This window comes from Onychomys torridus, chromosome 1 (assembly GCF_903995425.1).
Source record: "Onychomys torridus chromosome 1, mOncTor1.1, whole genome shotgun sequence".
NCBI classification, from domain to species: Eukaryota; Metazoa; Chordata; class Mammalia; order Rodentia; family Cricetidae; genus Onychomys; species Onychomys torridus.
Window position 1 is genome coordinate 7,342,154 of NC_050443.1, and position 27,410 is coordinate 7,369,563.

At 47.5% G+C, this 27,410-nt stretch overlaps 2 protein-coding genes across 3 annotated transcripts; one reads left to right on the forward strand and one right to left on the reverse strand.

Annotated features, from left to right (window-relative positions):
• Nucleotides 1–9,604: 9,604 nt before the first annotated feature.
• Nucleotides 9,605–20,851, reverse strand: LOC118570717 (ret finger protein-like 4A). Its single transcript, XM_036169384.1, has 3 exons — nucleotides 20,718–20,851; nucleotides 12,675–12,745; nucleotides 9,605–10,254 (listed from the first exon to the last, which is right to left on the reverse strand). The coding sequence occupies exons 1-3, from the start codon at nucleotides 20,849–20,851 to the stop codon at nucleotides 9,605–9,607; spliced, it is 855 nt and encodes a 284-aa protein (XP_036025277.1).
• Nucleotides 20,852–20,983: 132 nt separating this feature from the next.
• Znf324 (zinc finger protein 324) lies at nucleotides 20,984–27,014 on the forward strand. Of its 2 annotated transcripts, none has more exons than XM_036209093.1 (4): nucleotides 20,984–21,435; nucleotides 23,652–23,820; nucleotides 24,244–24,360; nucleotides 25,031–27,014. In XM_036209093.1, exons 1-4 carry the CDS (start codon nucleotides 21,349–21,351, stop codon nucleotides 26,425–26,427), a joined length of 1,770 nt encoding a protein of 589 aa, XP_036064986.1. In that variant the 5' UTR covers nucleotides 20,984–21,348; the 3' UTR covers nucleotides 26,428–27,014. The 2 variants fall into 2 exon arrangements, with proteins under 2 accessions (XP_036064986.1, XP_036065033.1); XM_036209140.1 differs by having other exon boundaries at nucleotides 23,652–23,778.
• Nucleotides 27,015–27,410: the final 396 nt, after the last annotated feature.

Here is a 27,410-nt window from a genome sequence, read left to right on the forward strand (position 1 = left end):
GTTTCCGGGCTGGCCAGTGATAGACTAGGCGTCATTTGTCTCGGAGCCGGGAGTTGTGGCGTTTGACCAGCCACTTCGGCCGCTCTCTGCCGAGTGGGCTGTGTCACCAGATAGTTGCCGTAAGGAAGCTTCGGGGGGCGCGGAGAAGACACAAGCGTCAAGGACGTTTCGCCTCCGTGACATCGGCCTCTGGGACTGTATCAGCAGTACCGAGAGGGACGTAAGCTCGGAAAGACCTCAAGTGTGAGGTCATCACCATCGCCCCGCCGTTTCCTGGCCGGCTTCTCCTTGCCAGTCCTACTGACATAATGGGCCTTGACGTGACTGGGGCCTCTCAGACCTTCCCTGAGAGTTTTGCACGATACCGTTCTCCCCAGGTACACAACTGCATAGGTGGCTTTCGCGACACTGCTGTGGTCAGTCATGGGACGAACCACCTTCCCCTGGGGCTGACTTCCCACAAACCCCGTGGTCTTCCATGGGAATCTCTGCTTCCACATTCCAGACTAGGAAAGAGAGGAAGCGTGGATCGTTGGAATCAAGCTATGGCCAGAGAGGGCCAGTCCCTGTGAATGCGAGTCGGGTGGAGGTGGGCTGTGTTCTCTTGTCTCAACACCAGGGAGAGTAGCCATACCTCCTTTTAGCCTTCCAGACCCAATTCTGACATTTCATACTGCTGTTCCCTGACTCCTGAGTTCTAACGTGTTCTCCAAGTACTACCCTTTCTACTTTGCCCTTTATACTTTAGGTCTTCTGTCCTTGGCCTCCACACAATATATCTTGAGCTGATACATCCTTAGGTACTGAAAACTGGTTCTGTGGGACTATCTTCTTCCTTCTGTAAGGCCGGCCGTTCTCTCAGCACACAGCACTTAATGCCTACTTGTGCTCCAGTCTCTCCATTTGGGCTCATGAGGTGGCAATTGAGACCACCATGCAGAGAGGTGTTTCCATAGTGATGCCAGAAGAGCCCATACTATAACCTGCTGCCCTTGATATTTGATCTTTGCAGAAGAGGAAGTGTCGTTACTGTCTGATGCAGCCTGCACTTTGGGGACAGCAAGCACCGGTGTATGAAATCTATTCTTAGCACCTTTGCGTGTACAATACCCTGACAAGGGCCACTTTTACAAAGTCTGTCCTTGCATTACTGTCCTCTTCCAACAGCCCCCCGACTCCCTTCGCAGAACATGGTGTTCTTTTTACCACTCTGTGTCCCAGTAACTGTATTCAAGGCTGGCACCAACCATCTTCCCGTTTGTCCCTAGAAATGTGTGTCCCAGATATTCTAAGCACCTAACTCGTCACTGTCTCACCTATCTCCTTTCCAGTAACAACCTATTGCTCTTAGAACCTGGCCCTTCTCCTGTTCCCTCAGGATTCCTCTCCACCCAAGGCCTGCCAGGAAACCAATATCTGAAGTCACATTTCATCTCAAGGCTCACCAGAGAGCTTGTGGATAGTCAGAAAATGTGAAAAGCCGTCCTCTAAAAGTGATTTCACAGCATCGTCTGGCTTTGAAGCTCCTCTGAAGCTTTTGAGGGAATCTATCCAGTGGCTAGTGTGTTGACCATGCTCCCTCATTCTCTCCCAAGACCGAGACTTCATTTGCCGCTCACTGCCCCCGAGGATGCAGGGTGTACTGCTTGATTCCTAAGTCAGTGTGGAAATGAAACCCTCAGTGGGAACAGGGAAGAGGGCTCCAAGCGTCTGCCTTTCCGCTTGTACCTTTACTAGCCTAGCCATTTCTGCCATAGAGGTCACCTGTGGCAGCCCAGATTTTCAATCTCCAGGGTTTCATTTATCCTTACGCTAGAGATGACTGACGCTGAATTTTGTGGTGTCAGAACTGAAGAGAAGGTACCAGAACAGGGAATGGAAACTGGAGAAAAGGAGGTAACTTGGACATCATCATCCACCTGCAGCTGCTGGGCTTAGCTTCTAGAGACAAGACGATCTTCCATCCTGTGTGAGGAGCTCAGGAGTAATTCTGCTCTGAGCTCTTCGTCTCTGATAGGTGAAGGGGTGGCTGATATCAGGGGAACCGTTTCAGGTAGAGAACTCTCTTACTTGCAGATGACATAAACCCTAATCAAAATAGCTTCAACCAAATCAGTATTAGTGGTGAATGAAATCAAAATTTCTCTTCAGTATTTGGCTTCAGGTACTAATCTGATTTGAGGCTCGTGTCCTAGCAAAAGGCTTTCTCTGCGCCGGACTTTATGCAGTATGCCTGTAATGACAGGACATAGAAGGCCGAAGCAGGAGGACTACAAATTTCAGGACAGACTTGACTACTTGGCAAGTACAAGGTCTTTTACTCAACACTGCTTTCTTCAATGGCAGTTGATAGGCAGGCCTCCCTTCACAGTCAAGATGGACGGTCAACAGACTAATTTGTACTCGCTCTGAGGCATGGGAGCTTGGTTTGGGCTACTCTGACACACACACACACACACACACACACACACACACACACACACACAGAGCAGGCCAATTACCTTACATATAGACTTGTTGAGAAGTTCAGAAAGCAAGCTCAAGTCCAGGACCCTTTTCCAATAGAGTAGGGTTTGCTTCACAAGGTCTACCCATAGCTGCCAGGATACAAGAGATTGAGCTCTGATGACCATTATCTGTTCTACTCTGAGGCTGACACAGCTGGACTTTAGCTCCACTTTCAAGTATCACTTCTTATTCTACTTGGAGGAGGACAGTTATTACACCCAGAAGGAACGGCCTGGAGTTAGGATGTGCACTGATATCTTGGGATGCTCAGGAGAAGTTATGCAGACATGCCTCATGCTCATTGATGCTTTCCTTTAAGTGGCTTGTCTCATGCTTCAGGCTTTGGGAAGAAGAGAGACTTCACAAGTGGAGCTACACATTGTGGGTAAATGTGTAGGCCAATGCTTTCTTCATGCCTGGAGATCCCCAGGGTCCCTCTTGCCTGATTTGCCTCACATTCATTGTTGGGCCAGGAACACTTGTGATATATAGATCTAGGTGGAACATTAAAGGATTCTACAAACCTTTAGATTTTTTGCTCTGTTCTGCACTGCTATTATTATTATTATTATTATTATGTGTCCTTGTTCTAAAGAAAATGGAAAGGGGTTAGGGATTTAGCTCAGTGGTAGACCTGGGTTCGATCATCAGCTCAAAAAAAAAGAAAATGGAGGTTCAGGATGGTATATAAGATTTCTCTCCTGTGGTCAAGGTCACCATCAGGGCAAATTTAATAAGCACTGAAAGTGAGGTCATAGTTAAATGTGGCGGTGAATGCTTGTAATCCCAGCACTAGGAAGGTGGAGGCAGGAAGATAAGTTTGGGGCCAGCCTGGGCTGCATAAGAGACCATTTCTCAAAAAAGAAAAAACAAAACAAAAAAAAAAAATCAGGTCTTTTGTTTTCCAAAGAGCTGCTGTTTGATTTTTTTTTTTTAATTGTGTTATAAATTCCCACACTGCAAAAAAGAGATTCCCCCATTGTTTTTTCCCAGTTACCTATCTGATGTCATCGAATGTGGATGTGAATATAACCAGCTCTTGTGAGCCCATATAATGTGATTCAGACATCTCATTAGTTTATTGCTTGTATTTGCCACAGTCTCCCCTTTCTCTGACCTCCAATCCACTGTTTCTTTACCCACCTATGACTCCCACCTGACTACTGTAAATCTTATAGCCAGCGACACTTGACTGTAGACTCTGGTCTTCAGAGGCTTTGTTTATGGGTAGGACCAGGAGACAGAGGCCTCTCAACAGCTGTAGGAATTCTTGAAAACAAAGGAACCAGCTCCTACTGCCCTTGGGTATATTGGGGATTGCCACTGCACCATCCAGTTTCCAAAGCTTTAGACGCAAGAGGTCCTGGACATATGGGACACAGTGACCTTCAGTCCATCCCCCAGACTTTGAGCATCAAGGAAATCCAGGCTAACATGAACTGGGATCTGCTGCTTGACATCTTGCTGTCTCCTGTGAGGTGAATGAAGCCACTCCTGAGCCCTTCCATCTTTACACTGTTGGAGCCCACAGAGGGTGACCCCTGAAATGAAAAGATGACTTTAACACAAAGACTTTCCTTATTCTTTCTGAAGGCAGCTGGGTCCCAAGGTCGAATAACTTGCAGGCTGGACAAATAAATCTGCATGAGACTCAAGAACCAAGGTGGACAATCTCTGGATGGCATCAGGGGATTCCAGTTCAGATCCTCCTGGACAGACCTAGGTCAGGGAAGAGCCTGAACCACTGCAGATGGGGATAAGTTGGAACTGAGGGCTCCCTTCACTTACTCCAGAACAGAGAGCACAGAGGTCTGCTTTCCCTAAGAATGGGAGGCACACACTGTGAGTCCTTCCAGGTAAGATGGCATCTGGCAGTGACATAATCTGACAAAGGACCTAGACAGAATACCCAAAGCTTCCCACATTCTTGGTACTCTCCCCGGAGGGATGCTGGGATGTATGTTTCAGTTTGAGTTGCTAGAATCTGATGACTTCCTTAAAGATTCTTCTGACTTAAGGTTTCTCATGAGTGAGTCCTTTTCCAGTGAAGCAGAAGAAAGGCTCTAGCTGAGTGCACTGTGACATTGGCCACCTTCCCAGTGTGACGATTCTGGTGCTGCGAGAAACTGCAGCTTTGATTAAAGGTGTCCCTAAGTCCGATGCACTGGGAAAGCTGGTCTCTAGCATGTCTTTCCTGGTGCTTGGATAGGGTAGAGCTATAGCAGAAAACATTTCTACATTTGCTACAACGACTAGGCTTTTCTCCTGTGTGGGTTCTCTGGTGCTGACTGAGGATGGAGCTTTCACTAAAGACTTTCCCACACCAGCCACCCATACCAGCCACACTCAAGGCCTTTTTCCAGTATGAACTTTCTGGTGCTTAGCAAGGTTAGAGCTATAGCTGAATGCTTTCCTACAGACACTGCATTTGTAAGGCCTCTCTCTAGTGTAAACCTTCTGGTGCTGAATGAGGGCAGAGAGTTGGCTAAAGGCTTTTCTATGTTCTGAGCAAACACAGGGCTTTTCTCCAGTGTGCATTCACTGGTGTGGAGCAAGGTTAGCGAGCCTACTGAAGACTTTCCCACAGTGGTTGAAGTTGTCAGTCAGGCCTTTCTCCAGTGCAGCTCCTTTGATGCAGAACAAGCTTGGAGGTTTGTCAAAAGGCTTCCCCACATTCACTGCACTTAAGACGACTTTCTGTGTTAGGACCTTTCTGGCGACAAACATGGTAGGAGCTGTTTATGAAGGATTTCCTACACTCATTGCACTGTAAGGCCTTTCTCCATTGTGTATTTTCTGCTGCTCAACAAAATTGGAAATGCAGCTAAAGACTCTCCTGTACCAGTTGTGTTATGAACTTTCTGAGGGCAAATAACATGGAAGCTTCAAGCAAAGGCTTTCTTACACTGGCCACACTTATAAGGCCTTTCTCTGCTGTGAACTCTCTGGTGCTGAACCATTGAGCACTTTTGGGTGAAAGCTTTTCCACATTCACTACAAGTATGATGTGACATTTCAGTATGATCTTTTTGATGTGACCCTAGTTTAATGGTTTTTTTCAAGACAGGGTTTCTCTGTAGCTTTGGTGCCTGTCCTGGACTAGCTCTGTAGACCAAGCTGGCCTCAAACTCACAGAGATCCACCTGCCTCTGCCTCCCGAGTGCTGGGATTACAGGCATGTACCACCACCGCCCGGCCTTCCCACATTTCTTACACACATGAAATGATTTTGCAGTGTGATTTTTTTTTTTTTTTTTAGGATTTTTATTATGTATAAAGTGTTCTGCCCACATGTATGCCTGCAGGCCAGAAGAGGGCACCAGATCTCATTATAGATGGCTGTGAGCCACCATGTGGTTGCTGGGAATTGAACTCAGGACCTCTGGAAGAACAGTCAGTGCTCTTAACCTCTGAGCCATCTCTCCAGCCCACAGTGTGATATTTGTTGGCATTTCACATGAGGCCGTTCCCACCTTTTGGGCATCTGAAGTGTCTTTCTTCACAGTGTCTTGTTTAGATGGTCAAGGAAAGAAAAAACCACCTGGAAGCTGTTGTTGGTTGTTTCTGCTCTTTGTGGGGCCCACTACCCAGCTCCCAAATCACACACAGAGGCTTGTTATTAAAAATGTCCAGCCTTAGCTTGGCTTGTTTCTTGCCAGATTCCTTAACTTAAATTATCCTGTCTACCTTTTGCCTCTGGGCTTTTCTTGTTCTCTTTTTCTGTATATCTTTCTTTTTTTTTTTTTTTTCAAGACAGGGTTTCTCTGTGTAGCTTTGTGCCTTTCCTGGAACTCGCTTTGGAGACCAGGCAGGCCTCGAACTCACAGAGATCTGCCTGCCTCTGCCTCCTGAGTGCTGGGATTAAAGGAGTGCACTACCACCGCCTGGCCTGTATATCTTTTTTTTTTCTAAAGATTTATTTATTTTTTATGTACACAGAAGAGGGTGCCAGATCTCATTACAGATGGTTGTGAGCCACCATGTGGGTGCTGGGAATTGAACTCAGGATCTCTGGAAGAATAGTAGGTGCTCTTAACCATTGAGCCATCTCTCCAGCCCCACATGATGGGTTTCTTAGCACTATACATTTTCTTTGGCCAATGAAAGTTCACACTGATCCAAAAGCTTCTGCCACATGTGCCACAAGTATATGGCTTCTGTTGAAGTTGTGTTCCCTTACATTCAGCAACATTTAAAATGTTTTTCAAGATTGGAACGCATATAACACAGGCATAGGCCTTCCATCTGGTCTCTCTCTCTTTCTCTTTTGGTTTTTTGAGACAGGGTTTCTCTGTAGCTTGGGAGCCTGTCCTGGACTAGCTCTGTAGACCAGGCTGGCCTCGAACTCACAGAGATCCACCTGCCACTGCCTCCCAAGTGCTGGGATTACAGGCGTACGCCACCACCGCCTGGTTTTTTTTTTTTTTTTTTTTTTTTTAAAGATTATTTATTATGTTTACAGAGTTCTGCCTGCCTGCACATATCCCTGCAGGCCAGAAGAGGACACTATATATCATTACAGAGGGTTGTGAGCCACCCTGTTGCTGGGAATTGAACTCAGACCTCTGGAAGAGCAGCCAACCTCTGAGCCAGCTCTCCAGCTCTCCAGCTCTCCAGCTCTCCAGCCTGTCTTATATGTCCCAAACTGAAACACTTCTACAAAAACAACCTGTTCAAGAAAGTCTTTCTCCACTCCATGCCAGCAACCTGAAAGAATATATGCACCAGGAAAGCATCTGTGGGGGTGTTGTTGGAAATGGGCAGCCTAGTTTTGTTTGTTTAATTTGAGACAGTCTCTCATTTGTACTCCAGGCAAATTTTTATCTAGCAGTGATTCTCCTGCCTCTTTCACCAAAGTTCTTGGGTTATAGGTGTGTATCATCACTGAGCTTGCGGGCAGCCTCTTTACAAGCACCTATCCAGACAAGTGTGGGGGCATATACTGGAGGCTGGGGCAGGTGGATCTCTGTGAGTTCAAGGCTAGCATGGTCTCTGAGTGTTTGGCCAGCCAAGATTACATAATGAGAACATGTCTCAAAAACATGAGTAAACATGTCAGGCAGTGGTGGTGCACTCTACCTCACTCTGGAGGTAGAGACAGGAGGATCTCTGGGAGTTCGAGGCCAGCCTGGTCTACAGAGTGAGTACCAGGGCAGCCAGAGTTGTTACACAGAGGAACTGTCTACAAAACAAACAAACAAAAACCCAAGAGTTGCAAAGCACTATGCTAACCCTGGTGTTACTCCTGCCCCCAGCTCCCACTCACCAAGCCTTCACTCCCTCTTGTGACACATCTATCTTGTCCTTTACCCTGCTCCAACTGTGAACTCACACAGTCCTTGGAAGATGCAAATTATGGGAGAAAGAGAAGATAGATGGGTAGCTAGCTTAACTTAGGGCAACTCACCTTCTGACAGACCAGAGGCATCTCATCTCATTTTTTGCAACTGGAAGTGAGAATGTAGTTCATTTTTACAATCCTAGGCTGAGAACATAGCTCAGTGGTAGTTTGCCTAGCCTGTCCAAGGTCCTGGGGTTGTGCCCCAACATAGAAAAATTATTTTTCAAAAACTATACCCAAAAAAGCCTCTGAAGAATGTCTCATAAAAGTAGCTCAGTGATGGTCGGCAGTGGTGCATGCCTTTAATCCCAGCACTTGGGAGGCAGAGGCAAGCAGATCTCTGTGAGTTCTAGGCCAGCCTGGGCTACCAAGTGAGGTCCAGGAAAGGCGCAAAGCTACACAGAGAAACCCTGTCTCGAAAAACAAAAACAAACAAACAAAAAAAGTAGCACAGTGGGCCAGGCGGTGGTGGCGCACACCTTTAATCCCAGCACTCAGGAGGCAGAGGCAGGCAGATCTCTGTGAGTTGGAGGCCTGCCTGGTCTATAGAGTGAGTTCCAGGCCAGGCACCAAAACTACACAGAAAAGCCCTGTCTTGAAAAACAAACATACAAACAAATAGCTCAGTGGTCCTCACATGCAGTAGCCAGGCTCCTAGAATAAATATCTAATAGAAAAAGTAAATATCCAATAGAAATATCTAATAAAATAAGTTTCTAATAAAAATAATTATCTAATAGGAAAAAAAGGGGTGGCACTGAGTGTGGTGGCACACACCTTTAATCCCAGCACTTGGGAGGCAGGTGCATATTTGTAAATTCAAAGCCACCCAAGACTATACAATGAAACCTTGTTTAAAAAAAAAAAAAAAAAGGCCGGCGGTAGTGGCGCACACCTGTAACCCCAGCACTCAGCAGGCAGAGGCAGGCGGATCTCTGTGAGTTTGAGGCCAGCCTGGGCTACTGAGTGAGTTCCAGGAAAGGTGCAAAGCTACACAGGGAAACCCTGTCTCAAAACAAACAAACAAACAAACAAAAAAAAACACCCAAAAAACAAAAAACAGCGGTTGGGGATTTAGCTCAGTGGTAGAGTGTTTGCCCGGCAAGCACAAGACCTTGGGTTCGATCCTCAGCTCTAAACAAAACAACAACAAAAAAAACAAAAAACAAAGCTACAGAGAAACCCTGTCTCAAAAAACCAAAAAAAAAAAAAGGGGGGGGGAGGGGGAGCGGAGAACTGGAGAGAGATGACTCATCAGTTAAGAGCACTGGCTGGTTTTGGTTTTGGGTTTTGTTTTTGTTTTTTTGTTTTGTTTTGTTTTTCGAGAAAGGGTTTCTCTGTGTAGCTTTGTGTCTTTCTGGATCTTGCTCTAAAGACCAGGCTGGCCTCGAACTCACAAAGATCCGCCTGGCTACTGAATGTGAGGACCACTTACCGCCTCTAACAGATGCCTTTTTATTTTTTTGAAATTTTAATTTAGTTTATTTATTCCAAGTAAAAAGGAAGACATTCCAAGTTTATCTAAAAGTTCACAATATATGAATGGGAACAGAAATTTAAACAAATTCCAAGCAAAACAACCATATTTTATATTAAAAATGCAATTTTCCCTAACTAGTTAATATTCATGATGCCCTCCATATATTTCTGCAATGCTTTTGTGCCCAGTGTATACCAAACACAAAAATTCTTAGCCATAGTTAGTACACAGCAATTTCCCATAGAAGATTTTGTATTCAAGGATTATTTTCCTTGTCAGGGGTTAACTGGAGGCCCCAAAATGCGTGGATTCATCACAGGACAGATAGTGAGGATTTCTTCTTGATCATCTGGATACGAATTTGCTGGAATAAAGAGTGGGCAATATGCATCCGATTCAGAAATTTCAAAGAATGAAAAGATGTGGGAACCATCACTAAGGTCCCAAAAGGAAATGCTCTTTTTTTGTAGGTCAAGGAAAACCCCCACTCTGTGCACTCTGTGCAACCGAGGGTTCACGGTGAGCACAGTCAAGGGTTCAGTGCTGGCGGCATAGACGTCCCCCTCTCTCACACCCACAGTCCAGAATCCGTGTTCGTCCGACAGGTCAACAGGATCTTGTGGATTAACTGAGTCTTTGCAAACGCCGATATCCCATTCTTTGCCAGTTCCCACCACTACCTCCCAGTAATGGCGGCCAGAAGTGAACCGTGAGGAGCCCAGGACGCAGGTGGAGATCTGGAATCTCTCTGCACATTCTTTCTTGTCCTGCTTCTTAGATCCAAAATAGACACTCCTTAGGTCATCAGAGATGATGAGTTTGTCGTGGGCTGTGTCCACATCAAAGGTCATGTTTACTTGAAATATCTTCATCCCGGGGTTCATTTTTAGAATATTCGGCTGTGGCTCTAGCCCTTTTATTTTGACTGTCAGGCGGCAGATAGGATGTCTTCCTCTTCTCTGCTCCTTTCTCTCTGGCTCCCAGCTGAATTTATTTTTTTTCTCCCAGAGACAGGGTTTCTCTCTAGCTTTGAGCCTTTCCTGGAACTCGCTTTGTAGACCAGGCTGGCCTCGAACTCACAGAATCCACCTGCCTCTGCCTCCTGAGTGCTATGATTACAGGCGTGCACCACCAGCGCCGGCCTGCACGGGCTGCTTGAGTTCAATTCCCAGCAACCATCTCTACTGGAATCTGATGCCCTCTTCTGGCATAAAGGCATACGTGCAGATAAGCACTCATATACATAAAATAAAATAAAAAATCTTTTCAAAAAAGAGAGAAGGATGGAAGAAAGAAAGGGGAGGCTGCTGGATACAGTGGTGCATACCTCACAACTTGCAAGACTGAGGTACGAGGATTGTGAATTTGAAGGCAGCCTGGGCTACAGAGTAAAACCATGTCTCATGTAAGAAAATAATAATAATTATGGATTAGCCTATAGAAAAATGTCTGCTCTAAATCAAGCAGTGAAGGGGAAGATGAATAGGAATCTCACTTATACAACTTAAGTAAAATGTAGCTCTCTCTCTCTCTGTCTCTCTGTCTCTCTGTCTCTCTCTCCTTCTTTGTTTTTGGAGAGCAGGTTTCTCAGTGTAGTTTTGGTGCCTGACCTGGATCTCACGCTGTAGACCAGGCTAGCCTCCAACTCACAGACAGCCACCTGGCTCTGCATCCTCAGTGCTAGGATTAAAGGCGTGTGCCACCGCCACCCAAACATAGCTCTCTGAACAGATGAAGACAGGTCTGTATCCCAGAAGCTAATAAATATTTATATGTATAATTCAGCTATCATTTGGCTTATAAGGATTTATTGGGAAATGTTATCATTTATACTATTTTCTACAGAGAAAATATTTTACTGTTTAAAATAACCCTGGACTTTTAAAGTATAACCTGGTTTTATTAAGAGGCAAAAAACAAAAACAGCCAGGCGGTGGTGGCGCATGCCTGTAATCCCAGCACGGGAGGTAGAGCTAGGCAGATCTCTGTGAGTTCGAGGCCAGCCTGGCCTACCAAGTAAGTTCCAGGAAAGGCTCAAAGCTACACAGAGAAACCCTGTCTCCAAAAACCAACCAAACAAACAAAAAACCCAAAAAAAGTCAGAAGCTAGGACAGAGTGCCATCAACCTCTGCTTGGGAAGAAGCATCAGAGGACTGATCAGAGGACAAGCTTTATATGTTGTTGGGGATGGGGGCGCTTTTCATGGTGGAGATTTCCACGGTGGAGATCGGTGGAATTTCAAGTCCAGAGCTTGAGCTTTTTACTCTGTAGGGAAGTGGCTAGGGCTGGCCGTTAGGGCAGTTAGAGTGTTCTGTGTGTGGGAACCCCACCATGGGAAGTCCTCAGGGGAAGGGGCCTGGCTACTTCAAGCCTTGAGGGGCTTACACCTTCCCCTGAAGCTGCCCCTCCCTTCCTCTAACTCCGTGGCATGTACCACAGCTCAGTAACTGGTCCTCAACTGCCACAATTACCATCCACTCTCCTAACCTAAAGATGCCCCCCAGCCCTTTAAAGTTTATTATTTCTGTATATCTGTGGAGGTCTGTGTGTATACAAGCATGTTGATGTGTGCTGTAATCACAGGACTGGGAAGGTGGAAGTAAGAGAATCAGGAGTTCCAGGTCAGACTTGGCCACATTCGGGGCTGGATAACAGCCTGTGTTGCTTAATATACTGTTAAAAAAAGAAAAAAGAAAAAGAAAAAAAAAAAAAAACAAGAAAAAGAAGAAATGGTGGTAGCTCTGCTGGACCTGTGAGTTTGGAGGTAGTAGAAATAAGAATTTGCATCTCTTGTTAAGCTACCCGGATTTTATGATGTGGAAACAACGAGGGAATAATGAGGAATGGAGTCTGTCCTCAGTAACTAGAGGCAGAAGTTACAAAGAATCCTTTTGGGTCTCCCCTCCTTCCTAACGTTCACCTCAAGCATATATTGGGCAGCCAGAGGGAGCTTGGAAACATAGATCATGAGTCTAGGGTGCTTCAGTCCAACCATGGCTCCCACTACCTTTGAGATTTCTCCAAACGGCCACTCTACCTTGCCTCCCTCTTCTCCGACATAACGGATCTTGAACACTCCAGCTCAGCCTCGATTTCAAGCAATTGCACAAACCGTCCCTATGCATCCAAAGCTCTTTGTACTTCAGTGTTCCAGAAGTGGGAAACCCTCCACACACATAACGCTCAGTGGGGAATTTGGGGAATGTGAATCTAGGGATCCCAGAAGCAAGGCAAGACAGCGAAAAGAGGGAGAGGGAAGTCCATAGACACCCTTTCCAGTTCGGGGCCGTGGAACGACGGGTCTGGGAGGTGTGAATGTGGGCCTCCGGGCGCACGGGACTCACTTGCGCCCCAGTCCTGCGGCCTCGCTGCCATAGCAACCCGGGCGTGCTTTGAGGGCTCAGCAGCACCCTCACTTTACGGAGAGAGGTGACCGTGAGCTGATCGTCACGCTCGGGCACTCAAGGCCCTGGGCACCACCTTCAGGGAGCCTACTAAACGCAAGCACAGCGCTGCACGACCACAAGGGCAGTACGCCACTAGCCCAGCAAAGCAAACGTCTGCAAGGCCGTGGCAGGAAGTCACGCCTCCGCCGCACACATGGCCGGAAGAAGCTCTTCATCTTTAATGTGAATGGCTCAGTCTACCAGTCCTCACAGCCTCTGGTAAATGTAGTTTCAACCTGGCATCCCGCAGCAAGCTTTGTGTTCTCCATGGCAACGCCCAGGCTGCAACTCAGAAGGCGTTGGAAAATGGAGTCCCGAAATAAAACATGGCATGGATGTGGATTAACTTTCATTTAGGGTTTTCCTGTTAGAGATACCAGCCAAGCGTCCAGTGCCCTGAGCTCCTTTGTTTAAACGACATGGAGTGAGTGCCCTACTAATTCAGCGGATTCTGACCCAAAGACTTTAGCATCGTTGAAGAACTCGCTAGTAGTTCAGTTTCAGGGGCAAGGCTCCTCTTATACTGAGTCTGGCTTGGCTTGAGCACCCAGGCCTGGATGAGACTCCGGGGGATTCTGAGCTCACGTAGAAGCTGCTGCAATTTTGTAGTTTGATGATGAACTTTATTACAAAGTGTTGTATGTGTATTAAGATGTATGCAGAGGTGCACATACCCTTGGAGGCCAGAATAGTTTGTTCGGTGTCCTTTCAGCTCTGTTTCCTTAAGCCCGGGTCTCTCACTGAACCCGAAAGTCACCATCTTCACTAGGCTGGCTGGTCACTGAAGTCCGAGATTCTCCGTCTCCACCCGCCCATATTCAGTATTGCCCCCGAGTGCTATAGTTACAGGCATGTGTAGCCATGCCTGGCTTTTATAAATGGGTGATGGAGAATTGTTTTAGACAGGGTCTCACTATATAGCTGTGGCTGTCCTGGTACTGACTTTGTAGACCAAGATAGCCTAGAACTCAAGAGATCTGACTAACTCCTGAGTACTGAGATTAAAGGAAAGAGCCACTGTGCCTGAAAAAACTAATTTAAAATTACATTTATTTTTGTGTGCCAGCCATGGTATTGATGTGGAGGTCAAAGGATGACTCACAGTCCCTGGTACTGAATTCAGATCACTGAGCTCGGTAGCAATCTCACCAGCAAGGGTGCTGGGCTTTTGTTGTTTGAAACTGGGTTTTTCTGTGTAACAGCCCTAGATGTCCTGGAACTTGCTTTGTAGACCAGGCTAGCCTCTGCGCCATCACTGCCTGGCTGGTGCTAGGCATTTGAACTCAGGTCTGCATGCTTACCCTTCAAGTTCTCTTCCCCACAGAGCCATCTTTTAGCCCTACAACTGTCCCTTTGAGAGGTGACATAGCAGGCAAGGGAGCTTCAGGAAATAAGGAAGACCAAATACCGGAAAAAGCATACTAGACCTGTAACTGAGAGGAAAGAAGAAGAAAAGAAAACAGAAAAGTTAAATCTTCAGGCAGACCCTAAAGTCCCAGTGGTAGCTTGTAGAAATCATCTCTCTTAGCTTGCTGGCTTCCTTCCTTCCTTCCTTCCTTCCTTCCTTCCTTCCTTCCTTCCTTCCTTCTTCCTTCCTTCCTTCCTTCCTTCCTTCCTTCCTTCCTTCCTTCCTTCGTCATCTACCACTGAGATACACCCCCAGCCCTCTATACTTCTTATTTTGAGACAAGCTCTCACTAGGTTGCCTAGCCTGGCCTTGAACTCACTACACAGACCAGACTGTGAATTTGTAACCCTCTGGCCTCAGTCTCCTGAATAGCTGGTGTTACAGGCTTGCACCATCAGGCCTGCTTCTACTATTTTGTTGTAGTTGTGTTAAACCTGAAAATTTCAAGGATTAAGACCAAATCCATGATTATCTAATTAATTAAAACAAGCTTTATTTTATAGGTGCACCTGAGACTGGCCAGCTGGTGGGCTGTCTCACCTTAAGTCAGGATTTTATCGAGTGGGCCCCAGATGTGAGGGAGACAAGGTTTTTTTTTTTTTTTTTTTTGAGCTGAGGACCAACCCAGGGCCTCCGGCTTGCTAGGCAAGCACTCTACCACTGAGCTAAATCCCCAACCCTGAGACAAGGTTTTTATAGCTGGGGGTGGGGATGATTAAAAGGCTTCCAAATGGGGAATTTGGCCAGAAAAATAGGTAGGGTTACAGGACCAGAACATAAGCATAACAATTTAATCATAACCACCTCCTGATGTTGGGAGCATAGCTTGAAAGTCCCTGCAACCACAGATCTCCAGGGAAACCTGGAATGTTAAGCACACAGGATGTCTTTCTAATGGGAAAGGTGAAAAACCTGTTCTTCCACCCAGAAAGCTGAGAATTGAAGAATTAACAGCCCGGTGAACTGCACTATCTATTGGGCTAAGTCATATCAAGTTTTTGTTGTTGTTGTTGTTGTTTTGTTTTGTTTTGTTTTGTTTTGTTTTTTTTCAGAGGATTGAACCCAGGGCCTTGCACTTGCTAGGCAAGCGCTCTACCACTGAGCTAAATCCCCAACCCCATCATATCAAGTTTTTATAACCAAGACCAAACGTGGCTAGTAATCTAAATGACCTTAATAGCCAGAGGCTCCCTCAAGCTCCCACAACTAAGACCAGAGGTGGCTAATAGCCCAAATGACTTCTATATTATCTGTGTGACTGAGACCAGGCCAGACCCTTAGGCCCTTAAGGCTCTTCCTTCATGAAAGAAATGACATGTATCCTGAGTTGAGTTTCAATATAATTACACTTCCTTGTGCAATGGTGTAGTTAGTTTTCCTGTCTGGCCCACAGTCAGGACAAATCTCTCTCACCCGCCAGTCCCATAGTCGCTCAGACCCAACCGAGTAAGCACACAGAGACTTATATTACTTATAAACTGTATGGCCATGGCAGGCTTCTTGTTATCTACTTCTTCTATCTTAAATTAACCCATTTTTATTAATCTATATTTTGCCACATGGCTCGTGGCTTACCATTACCTTACATCCTCCTTGTCATGGCGGCTTGCTGGCAGTCTCCCTACACCCAGCCTTCCACCTCCCAGAATTCTCTTCTCTCTTGTCCCGCCTATACTTCCTGTCTGGCCACTGGCCAAACAGCAATTTATTTATACAGAGCGATATCCACAGCACAATGGGGATTGTAATCTTTCACACTGTACTGGGCTTAAATACATTGAGAATAAACTGCCTGTTGTTAGACTCCTGGGAGTCTGATCCAGGTTAACGAAGCCAATCCGCACTGGGTTTTCATTCTTATCTCTCCTCTGGGTTGATTTCCTGTATGACATATGCAGGGACCCCCTCATCCTGAAACAAAGACATGATTGCCATTCCTGGAACAAGTGATACAGAACCTTTGTAATTAAAATTTACAGGTGGTGCATAGCACAATCCTTGAAAAACAGAGGTTTAGCCAGTGGTGGTGGCACAGGCCTCTAATCCCAACAATTGGGAGGCAGAGGCAGGTGGATCTCTGAGTTCCAGGCCAGTCTGGTTTACAGAGTGAGTTCCAGAACAGCCACAGCAGCACAAAGAAACCCTGTCTACAAAAACAAAAACAAAACAAACAAAAAGCCCCAAAGAAACAGACGTTTAATCATAAAAAGAAACAAACTTAGTTTTTCTTTACTATAAAATGGCTTTTAAGCCTAAAATGGAGGCAGGCTGGTTCTTCAGCTGTTATGTTTTTATTTTTTAAACATTTAATTTTTGTGTATTTAACATGTGCCTGCATGAGTTTATGTGCATTACATATGTACAGGCTCATTTGGAAGCCAGAGAGTGTTGGATCTCTTGACACTGGAATTATAGGTAGTTGCGAGAAGCCTGATGTGAGTGCTGTGAACCAAACTTGAGTCCTCTGCAAATCAGTGTCAAGCCATCTTTCCAACTCCTTGCTTTGTTTTTTGGGACAGGGTCATACTATTTAGCCCTAGTTGGCCTGGAAATATTTCATAGACCAGGCTGGCTTTGAACTCACAGAGATCGGCCTCCCTCTGGAGTATCAGGATTAAAAGCTTACATCACAGGGCTGGAGAGATGGATCAGAGGTTAAGAGCACTGACTGCCCTTCCAGAGGTCCTGAGTTCAATTCCTAGCACCCACATGGTGGCTCACAACCATCTGTAATGAGATCTGGTGCCCTCTTCTGTGTACATAATAAATAAAAAATCTTAAAAAAAAAAAAAAAAAAAGCTTATAGAAGCAACCAGCTTTTTCTTTCCTTAAAGAAAATATTTTATTACATTTATTTATTTTGTGTGGGAATGGCTGTGGGTACCTATATGCTATGGCACTGTGTAGAAGTTAGAGAATAACTTATGGGAGTCAGTTCTCTTCTACCTGGGGATGAAACTCAGGTTCTCAGGCTTGGTGACAGTGCCTTTACTTACTGGGACACCTCACTGGTCACTTTCTTCTTTTGGAGACAGGGTCCTGTGTATCTCAGGATGCTTTTGAACTCACTGTCAAAATGACTTTGAATTGATTGTCCTTAGCCTTGCTCCAAAGTACTGAGATTACAAGCATTTGCTACCACACTTGGTTTCTTTATCCTCTCTTTCTCCTTCTCTCTCTTCTCTTTGTGTGTGTGTGTTTCTCTCTCTTTGTTGGCAGACTATCTGTGTGTCCTGTCAATCAGCTCTGTCCCACCGTCTGGCTTCCAAATAACCATACAGAGACTTATTATTAATTATAAATGATCAGTCAATAGCTTAGGCTTGTTACTTACATATTAACCCATGCCGGGCGGCAGTGGTAGCACACTCCTTTAATCCCAGCACTCGGGAGGCAGAGCCAGGCAGATCTCTGTGAGTTCGGGGCCAGCCTGGTCTACAGAGCAAGATCCAGGACAGGCACCAAAACAACACAGAGAAACCCTGTCTCGAAAAACCAAAATAAATAAATAAATAAAAATACATATTAACCCATATTTCTTATCTACACTCTATCACATGGCAGAACCTTTTTCAGCACAGAAAGTTCATCTCCTGCTTTCTCTACATCTGAAACTCCACCCCTCTTTTTCCCAGCATTCTCCCAGTTTGGCTCTCCCATCTAACCTCTTCTTGACTAGCTATTGGCCAGTGGCCAGTCAGCTCTTTATTAACAATGAAAACACATGTCTTTCACAGTGTACAAAAGGATTATTCCACAACCCCCCTGCATATGTGTGTGTGTGTGTGAGAGAGAGAGAGAGACAGACAGACAGACAGACAGACTTACTTTATAGTCCAGGCTGGTCTCAAATTTGTGACAGTTCTCCTGGTACAGTCTTCTGAGTTCTGGAATTAGTGTCTCTTGTAGGCCAGACTGCTCTCAAATTCATGATATTGCCACAGCCCTTGAACTCCTGACCTTTCTGCCTCTAACTCCTAAATACTGGAATTTCAGGTGCCAACACATCCATCTCTCAACACATGTTGTTTGAGAACTTACTGTATGTTGGGCACTGCACCAGCCCACTTTTTTTTTTTTTTAAATTATGTATACAGTATTCTGCCTGCATGTATGCTTGCATGCCAGAAGAGGGCACCAAATCTCATTATGATGGTTGTGAGCCACCATGTGGTTGCTAGGAATTGAACTCAGGACCTCTGGAAGAGCATCCAGTGCTCTTAACTTCTGAGCCATCTCCAGCCCACTCTTGAGCAAAACACCCAAGGACCCTTCTGTTGTGGCTTATTAGTTTAAAATGTGTTACATTCACTTATGCTGTGGAATATTTTTTTAATGATGCAAATATCTGTTGCATTCTTTTATGTTGCATTTGTTTAACTTTGTAAAGCTGTTATTTTGCCTGTCTAAAATACCTGATTGGTCTAATAAAGAGCTGAATGGCCAATAGCTAGGTAAGGCTGGCATGCAGAGAGAACAAATAGGAGAAGAGAGATAGGAGGAGCAAGAAAAAGAGGAGAGTAGGATGCCAGGGGCCAGCCACTCAGCCAACCAGCCAGCCATGGAGAGAGAGAGAGAGAGAGAGAGAGACAGAGACAGAGACAGAGACAGAGAGAAAGGAAGGAAGGAAGGAAGATAGATAGATAGATAGATAGATGATAGAATAAAGACAGGTAAAAAGCCTAGAGGCAAAATATAGTTAAAGAGAAACAGGATAATTTAAGTTAGAAAACAAACCAAGCTAAGGCCGGGCATTCATAAATAAGAATAAGCTCCCCATTTGGGAGCCGGGTTGTGCACCCCCAAACAGTAAAACAGACAAACAAAAAACCCAACTATGACCTTCTCTCTTTCGAGAGACCAGCATATGTAGAATTAAGGAACTCAACACAAGGAAAATAGGGATTCTAAAACAGGATTCATCAGGTGGTACTATACAGAGAAAACTCTTTACCGTCCGTCCTTCAACAACCTCGTCAGTCTGCACTGAGACTGCCCAACCTTTCCAAAATCTCACATATCTTTTTTTTCTTTTAACTTTATTCTTATTAGTTTTTTTTTTAAATCAGTAGTGAATTTCATATGGTTTTTTATGGGTTTTTGTTTGTTTTTTCAAAACAGTTTCTCTGTGTACAGCTCAAGCTATCCTGGAACTCGCTCTGTAAACCAGATTGTCCTCAAACTCACAGAGAGCCACCTGCTTCTGCCTCGAGTGCTGGTATTAAGGCATGTGCCACCACCCCCAGCTCATTATGACATTTTTAAAAAAGATTTATTTTATTTGACTGCTCTATCTGCATGTACAACTTTATGCCAGAAGAGGGCACCAGAGCCCACTATAGATGGTTGTGAGCCACCATGTGGTTACTGGGAATTGAACTCAGGATCTCTGGGAGAGCAGCCAAAGCTCTTAACCTTGCTCCAGCCCTCATTATGAATTTTTTTTTATTTTAATTTTTTTTAAGACAGGGTTTCTCTGTGTAGTTTTGGTGCCTGTCCTGGAGCTGGCTCTGTAGCCCAGGCTGACCTCGAACTCACAGAGATCCGCCTGGCTCTGCCTCCTGAATGCTGGGATTAAAGGCGTGCGACACCACCGCCCGGCTTCATTATGACATTTTTATATGTAGTTTTTCTTATTGAATCTCTGTCCTTACTCCTATGCCCTGTTGACCTTGACTCTTTACAAGACGTGAGCAGGGAGCTGCAAAGAGAGGTCAAAACCCACCCTGTCCCCTGGGGTCACACAGCAAGAAAATTGGCAGAGCTGGGCCTTGGGGTGTTATTTCATTATATGGCTCTGACTGGAGTGGAAGTTACGATGTAGTCCAGGCTGGCCTCGAATTTAACAGCGATCCTCCTGCCTTTGCTTTCTGAGTGTTAAAAGAGTGCACCTCCAAGCCGGGCTCAGATTGAGTTTTAAATTCGGACCAGGTCTAAAGTTTCTGTGCTCCCCCAACACACCCTTTAAATTTTTTATTTTTGTTTCATGTTCATCGTGAGGCTGTCGGATCTTCTGGAACTGGAGTTAAAGGCAGTTATGAGCTGCTATGTGGATGCTGGGTGCTGGGAACTGAACCCAAGTCCTCTGGAAGAACATTGCTCTTAACCATCTCTCCAGTATTCATTCTCTCTCTCTCTCTCTCTCTCTCTCTCTCTCTCTCTCTCTCTCTCTCTCTCCTCTCTCTACACACACACACACACACACACACACACACACACACACTCTTACCGTACCTTTTTTTTTTTTTTTTTTTTTAAAGTTTGTTTGTTCAAGACAGAGTTTCTCTCTGTGTAACAGCCCTGGTTTTCCTGGAACTCGATTTGTAGACCAAGCTGGCCTTGAACTCACAGAGATCCGCCTGTCTCCGCATCCCGAGTGCTGTAAAGGCGTGAGCTACCACACCGGCTGCTGCTCTGATTCTCAAGGCGAGGTTGCTGTTGTGTTTTCTCTTTTGTGCGCCTGGTTAGGGTCGCCTGCCTCCGGAAACCGCGAAGTTCCCACTTGTGCATGTCTAGTTATTTGGTCCGCCTACCGGGCGCGGGAACCTACCCAGGAGAGCCTGTTGATGCTCAGGCCAGTAGAAACGTGATGGTGCTCGTCAATTTCTCCTTCCAGCACTCCGCCAGGACTAGCGGAGTTGGGGGAAAGATGCTTGGCCGTGTCCATGGTTACTGGGAAGGCCCCGCCTGTCATTCAGGCCAGCCAGCAGGAACTACGTTTACCCAAGCATCGGTAGTGTGCACTGGCCAACGCGAGCCAGGGAGGCGGGGCTTCCGGCGGTCTAGGTTGTCAGTTTGCAGACCGGCTTCGGGCCACACGGGTGATCCTGATTGGTGCGTGAGGGACCGGGCCGTCTCTGCACTCTCCAAGAGGTTCAGGTGACCCAAGACTAGGGGAAGTGAGGACGGTACTCGCAGCTGCCGGCTTCGGGCCGTGGCTCAGCACACGTCCGCTCTGTAAGCCGGCGACCCTCCCTCCGAGCCTCAGTTTCCCTCGCTGACTCGTAGGTGACGGCTGAGACCGTTAAGGGCCCTTCCTGGAGCCACGTACTCTCCATCCCCCCGCAGCAGCCCAGCAGCAGTCCTCTAGGCGTATAGCGCCCTCGTCTGACCGGGAAACTGAGGCCCCGGCAGGCTGCGAGAGGCCGTGGGCGGGGACGGGCAATGCCCGGGTCTCCGGCCCGTCGTGCCCCGCCCCCACTGCAGATTCCGACCGCGGCGAGCTGGCCTCCGACAGATAAATCGCCGCCGGTGAGTGTAGGGATCCTACCATGTCCTGGCTTGCCCTCTTGCTGTGTTGTGGGGAGGGCAGCAATTGTGTCCAACACCATAATCCAGGTGAGTGAGGGTGGCCGGTGTGAAAGCCTCACTTGTGATAGCCAAGAGGGTGAGGGCTGGAAGAAAGTTAAAGGGAAGAACCCAGACGCGCAAAAGCAACGGTGAGACTTTTGTAGTTTGAAGGCAGTGTCTCTTCTTTGGAGGCTGGCCTGAAGTTAGATACATAGCCAAGAATGGTCTTGAATTTCTGGTCCCCCTGCCTCCACTCCCCGAGTACTGGATTTGCAGGCGTGCACAACCACACCCAGTTTTTACATTACTGGGGATGGAACCCAAGGCCTTGGACATATCATGCAAATACTGCACACTGAACTATGTTCCCGGCCTGGAACTTAGCAATTTAGATGTGGAATGAACAAGGAAGGAAGGACTTGTATGATTGAAATATCAGGCAGAGGAGTTGGGACTTCGTCCCAAAGACATTAGAAGACACGGAGTCTTTAAACTGGACAGTTCCCAGTTAGGATTTTAAAGATTTTTTTTATTTCTAATTATGTGCATTTGTGTGTGGGTATATGCACATGACTGTCAGTTCCCCTGGAGCTGAGTTACAGGCACTTGTGAGCCATCTAATGTGGATGCTGGGAGCTGAATTCATGTCCTCTGGGAAAGCAGCAGACACTCTTTACCACTGAGCCGTCTCTCTGGCCATGGTTTCTTGTTTTGTTTTAAGACAGTCTCCCTATGTAGATCTAGCTGGTCCGCAACTTGATATGTACACCAGGCTGGCCCTGAACTCACAGAGATCCACTTGCCTCTGCCTCCTAAATGTTGGGATTAACCACTGCATCCAGCTCCTCAGTTAGGATTTTAAAAGCATCCTATCTTTTTCTGAGTGTAGGACAGACATGGAGGAGGCATCAGTATGCAGAACAAAGGCTATTACCCCCCAAAGTCCATGGGAATGATGGTGGGCCCTGGACCAGATTAGTGATGGTGGTGGTTAAAGTGTCTGAACTATGGTAGTTATGCTGAAGCGTCAGGTTTGAGTGTGAACCAGTGTTATGAGTAAAGGACTCTCTTGTCAGCTTAAGCATCTGGGAGGCTGGGACTACTGTAGATGTAGACAAGCCCAGGAGTGTGTGCTGTCCCAGAGTGGACTGGTTTGGTGGGCCTGAAGTGACAGATGTCTAGTTAACTGATCCTGGTGTCTTGAGTCAAGACCTGAGAACTGAAGGGGCATAGTTTCGCAGACTTGATCAGGGTGGTCACTTAGGACTTGAGAGCGACGAAGAAAGGCAAGCCTGAGCCGGGCGGCGGCTTTTGCCCTTAAACTGCTTCCGTTCATTCCTAAGTTTTCTCTATGAAAAGAGCAAGCACACACATTCACAGAACATTACAAAGACAACACATGCTGGGCGGTGGTGGCGCACACCTTTTACCCCAGCACTCAGGAGGCAGAGCCAGGCGGACCTCTGTGAGTTCGAGGTCAGCCTGATCTACAGAATGAGATCTAGGACAGACATTAAAACTACACAAAGGAACCCTGTCTTGAAAAACAAAAACAAAACAAAGAAACAAAAAGGCAAGCCTGTGGCTACTAAGGGAAAGAATCCAGCAGGTGGCTAAGCAAGAGGAGGAGTCGATGAAGAGCAGAAGGGAAATGAAGCATTGGTATGGAAGAAGGTTGACTTCTTGTATGTCTACCAGATGGATGAGGCCACTCCCACCCTACCCCCATAGAAGTGACTGGGATTCTCCATTTATGTTTATTCCAAAGAACCAACTTTGTATGTGTCTGTGTTGTATTGGTTTTGGTTTCTTTGTGTAGCCTTGGCTGTCCTGGAACTGGACTCTATAGACCAGGCTGACCTCAGACTCAGAGATCTGCCTGCCTCTGCCTCCCAAGTACCAGGATTAAAGGTGAGCAATGCCATCACTCAGCTATTGTGTATGTGTTTTGAGACAGGATCTCTCTACATAATCCCTTGCTGTCCTGGAACTCACTATGTAGACCAAGTTAGTCTTGAACTCACAGAGCTACACCTGCCTCTGCCTCCTGAGCCAGTACTCCAGGGAAGGAAGATCAGCGTCTGGGAAGTATTAAGGAGACATAGCCATAGGACAAGGAGCTGGTTCCTGCCTCACACAGCCATAGCATAGACACTATCTTATTCTTGCTGTTATAGGGCCTGATGGCCTTTGAGGACGTGGCTGTGTACTTCTCCAAGGAGGAGTGGACATTCCTGGATGCAGCTCAGAGGGCCCTGTACCGCCATGTAATGCTGGAAAACTTCGCACTTGTAGACTCCATAGGTAAAGCCCTGAATCCTCCATTGGAAGCAAAGCTGGGACCAGGTATGGCAGCCAGCTGAGGGTACCAGTTTTGGGGGCCATTACAACTGTCCCCTCTCTCCCTAGCTGTCGATGAGTGGGGCCCTCTGTCCATGGACCATGTGAGGAAGGATGGGGCCCTGAACACATGCAGTCTGATAGGTTCAACCATTTCCTGTATCCCTGAGGTGCTGGCTGGCTACATTCTTCTGTGCCTGGGTTCTAGTCGCTTCATTTGGAGCTGCTGACCCAGTGGTTGGTTCCTTATGGGAACCATTAAGCTGGCCCTGTGAGCCTCCTGTTTGGTATGACCTTTTGGGTACATAGATTACGTGGTTGATATCCATGATATCGCTCGTCCTGCTCTCTGTTGAGGCTGAACTGTCCTGAGCTGGGGCTGACCTCACATCCTCCTTCTCCCTGTCTCTCTGTCTCGTGTGATCATAGGACTCTCTGTCTCCCGGCCTCGTGTCATCATCCAACTCCAGCGTGGTGAGGAACCCTGGGTTCCCAATAGGACAAATACAGGCCCAGGCAGGAGCACCCACAGAAGACCCAGCATTGGTGAGTTGGGCTCCACCTAGGATGAACTCAGGGCCAACTTGGTATCATAATCATCCTCCATTCCTGTCTCCAACCTAGCTCTCTTCCCTTTCTGAATCCTTTGCTCATCCTGTGGCCTTTCCTGCCCTTAGAGAAAAACTTGGAGGGCACAGGTGCTGTGTCCATGCAGGCAGGCAATGACTCCTTCGAGGCCCTCCCTCGCCTGTGTGGTGTGGCTTCACTTTCCATATGGAGCTGTCACATTTGTAGGGTCACTCCTTCCCAGCCGTTGTTTGAACACTTCCGGTCGGGCTGTTCCTGTCACTGCACACACAGCATCAGCCGGGATACTGCTGTGCAATGTGGGATGCCAGGGAAAAGCAGTCAGCAAACAGATTGTTAAGTAGTTCATGGACTCAAGAGATGAGCACAAGGAGAAACAGGTTAGGGAGCTTGTGCTTGAGAGAAAGTCCCCCAGGACAGCCAGTGTAGTCTCCACCGTGGAGGACCATGGCCGCCAGGAGGGCCAAGAGCTGTTAGCTCTTCCCTCTTCTCCCAGGGCCAGCCTACTCCTGTTTTCTCTCTACTCTTTTCCACTCACTTCAGAGTCCCCTGACTGCGCTGGCACTCTGCTGTGGTCACTTCCTAGCCAGCCAGATGACCCAGATAACTATCTTTCCTCTGCCTTCAGGATCCAATTACTATGCAAGGGACAGACGCGTGTCTAGAGATGCAGCACTTCCAGGGGCTACCTGTGACGGTCCTGATGGGATACCTGCTGGTGCCTGCCCTGATGCAAAAATCCTGGAGAGGCACCAGAGTGCCTCCCCATCTCTGCAGAGAAAACCCACAGGGGTATCTGTGATCTACTGGGAGCAGCTACTGCTAGGTGCCGGCAGCAAGGAGGCAACTGTGAGCCTGCGACTAACCTCCCCAGTGGGGGTTCCTGAAGACAGTTCTTCCAGAGTGAAGGCCTTCTCTGACCTCTTGGCCCCAGGGAAGCAGTCACAGGTAGCCGGGCAGCAAAAGCCAGAGATGCAGCTAACTCCTGGGAGAGTCTTCCAAAGCATCCCAGACCTTCATGAGGCACGTGGAATTAGTGGGGCTTGGCACGAATCTCAGATAGACCCCAGTGTTCCAGAGCCCCCAATATGGGACGAGCTGGGCGAGGCCCTCCAGGCTGGCCCGGGTCTTCTTTCCGGGGACAAACCTTTTGAATGCAGGGCATGCAACAAAGTGTTCGTGAAGAGCTCAGACCTCCTCAAGCACCTGCGTACCCACACGGGAGAACGGCCGTATGAGTGCTCCCAGTGCGGCAAGGCCTTCAGCCAGACATCACACCTGACTCAGCACCAGCGCATCCACAGTGGGGAGACGCCCTATGCATGCATGGTGTGTAGCAAGGCCTTCCGACACAGCTCCTCGCTGGTGCGCCACCAGCGCATCCACACAGCCGAGAAGGCCTTCCACTGCAGCGAATGTGGCAAGGCTTTTAGCCACGGCTCCAACCTCAGCCAGCACCGCAAGATCCACGCAGGAGGGCGGCCCTATGCCTGCGCTCAGTGCGGCCGCCGCTTCTGTCGCAACTCGCATCTCATCCAGCACGAGCGCACGCACACCGGGGAGAAGCCCTACGCCTGCTCCCTCTGCGGCGCAGCCTTCAGCCAGGGCTCCTCGCTCTTCAAGCACCAGCGTGTGCACACCGGAGAGAAGCCTTTCTCGTGCCCACAGTGTGGCCGTGCCTTCAGCCACAGCTCCAACCTCACCCAGCATCAGCTGCTGCACACTGGCGAACGGCCCTTCCGCTGCGGGGACTGTGGCAAGGCATTTGCCAAGGGCGCAGTGCTGCTCAGCCACCGGCGCATCCACACGGGTGAGAAGCCCTTCGTGTGCACGCAGTGTGGCCGCGCCTTCCGTGAGCGCCCCGCCCTCTTCCATCACCAGAGGATCCACACCGGAGAGAAGGCCCTTCGGAGGCCCAGGGGCGGCATGCATTCCCAAGCGAGGTCTCTAGGGGCATCCTTAGATGGTACACCTCCCAAGGCCACCTTAGGCCCTGCAGTGGTCCCAAAGCTAACTGAGACCTGAGGTCACAGCAGTGCCCTTCCCTGCTTTCTCTGAATCCCTTTCACTCACTGTTGAAGAGCCTGTGTCCTCAGAAAATCCACTGAGAAGCCCTGTTATGTGAACCAGGTATGGGGAAGACTTGCCAGTCAGTGCCATTTACATCTGACGAGATCTGCTGTTTAGTCACCATTCACACCTATACCCCGAAAGAAGCCGTTCTGGAGAGGCAAGGAAGTATGCATGGACCCCCTGGGACTGGTGGAGCAGATGAGGACTGCCCCCAGAATCAGTGGGTATCTCACAGATATTATCTTCATGTTGATGTCGCTTCAGTGTTTCCTGACTGTGGCTGTGAAAACAGGAAAGGAGCAGGCAGTAGGTAGAGATGGACGGAAGACTCTGGCTGCGCCCAAAATAGCTGCTGGAGAGACACCCCCAGGGTTCAGGGCATTCCGTTTCCTTGGTGCTAGCCTCAGGCAAATAAATGGTTTGTTTCTGAACCTCAGCTTTCCCCTCTGGGAAAACAAAGAGGGAAGGAGATTTGGGCCAATGGAGGGGAGTATTAAAAAATATTCTAGCAACTGGATGCCTTTAAACCCAGTACTAGGGAGGCAGAGGCAGACGGGTCTCTGTGGTCTGCCTGGTCTACATAGTGAGTTTCAGGCCCCAACCAGAACTACATAGTGAGACCCTGTCTAAAAAATATAAAGGGTTAGAGAAATGGCGCAGAGGTTAAGAACACTCGCTGTTCTTCCAGAGGTCCTGAGTTCAATTCCCAGCAACCACATGGTGGCTCACAACCAACTGTAGTGAGATCTTGCTCCCCCTTCTGGCCTGCAGGGATACATGCAAACAGAACACTGTATACATCTTATTAAAAATATATAAATAAGCTGGGCAGTGGTGGCACATACCTTTAATCCCAGCACTTGGGATGCACAGGCAGGTGAATCTCTTCGAATTTGAGGCCAGCCTGGTTTACAGAGTGAATTCCAGGACAGGCT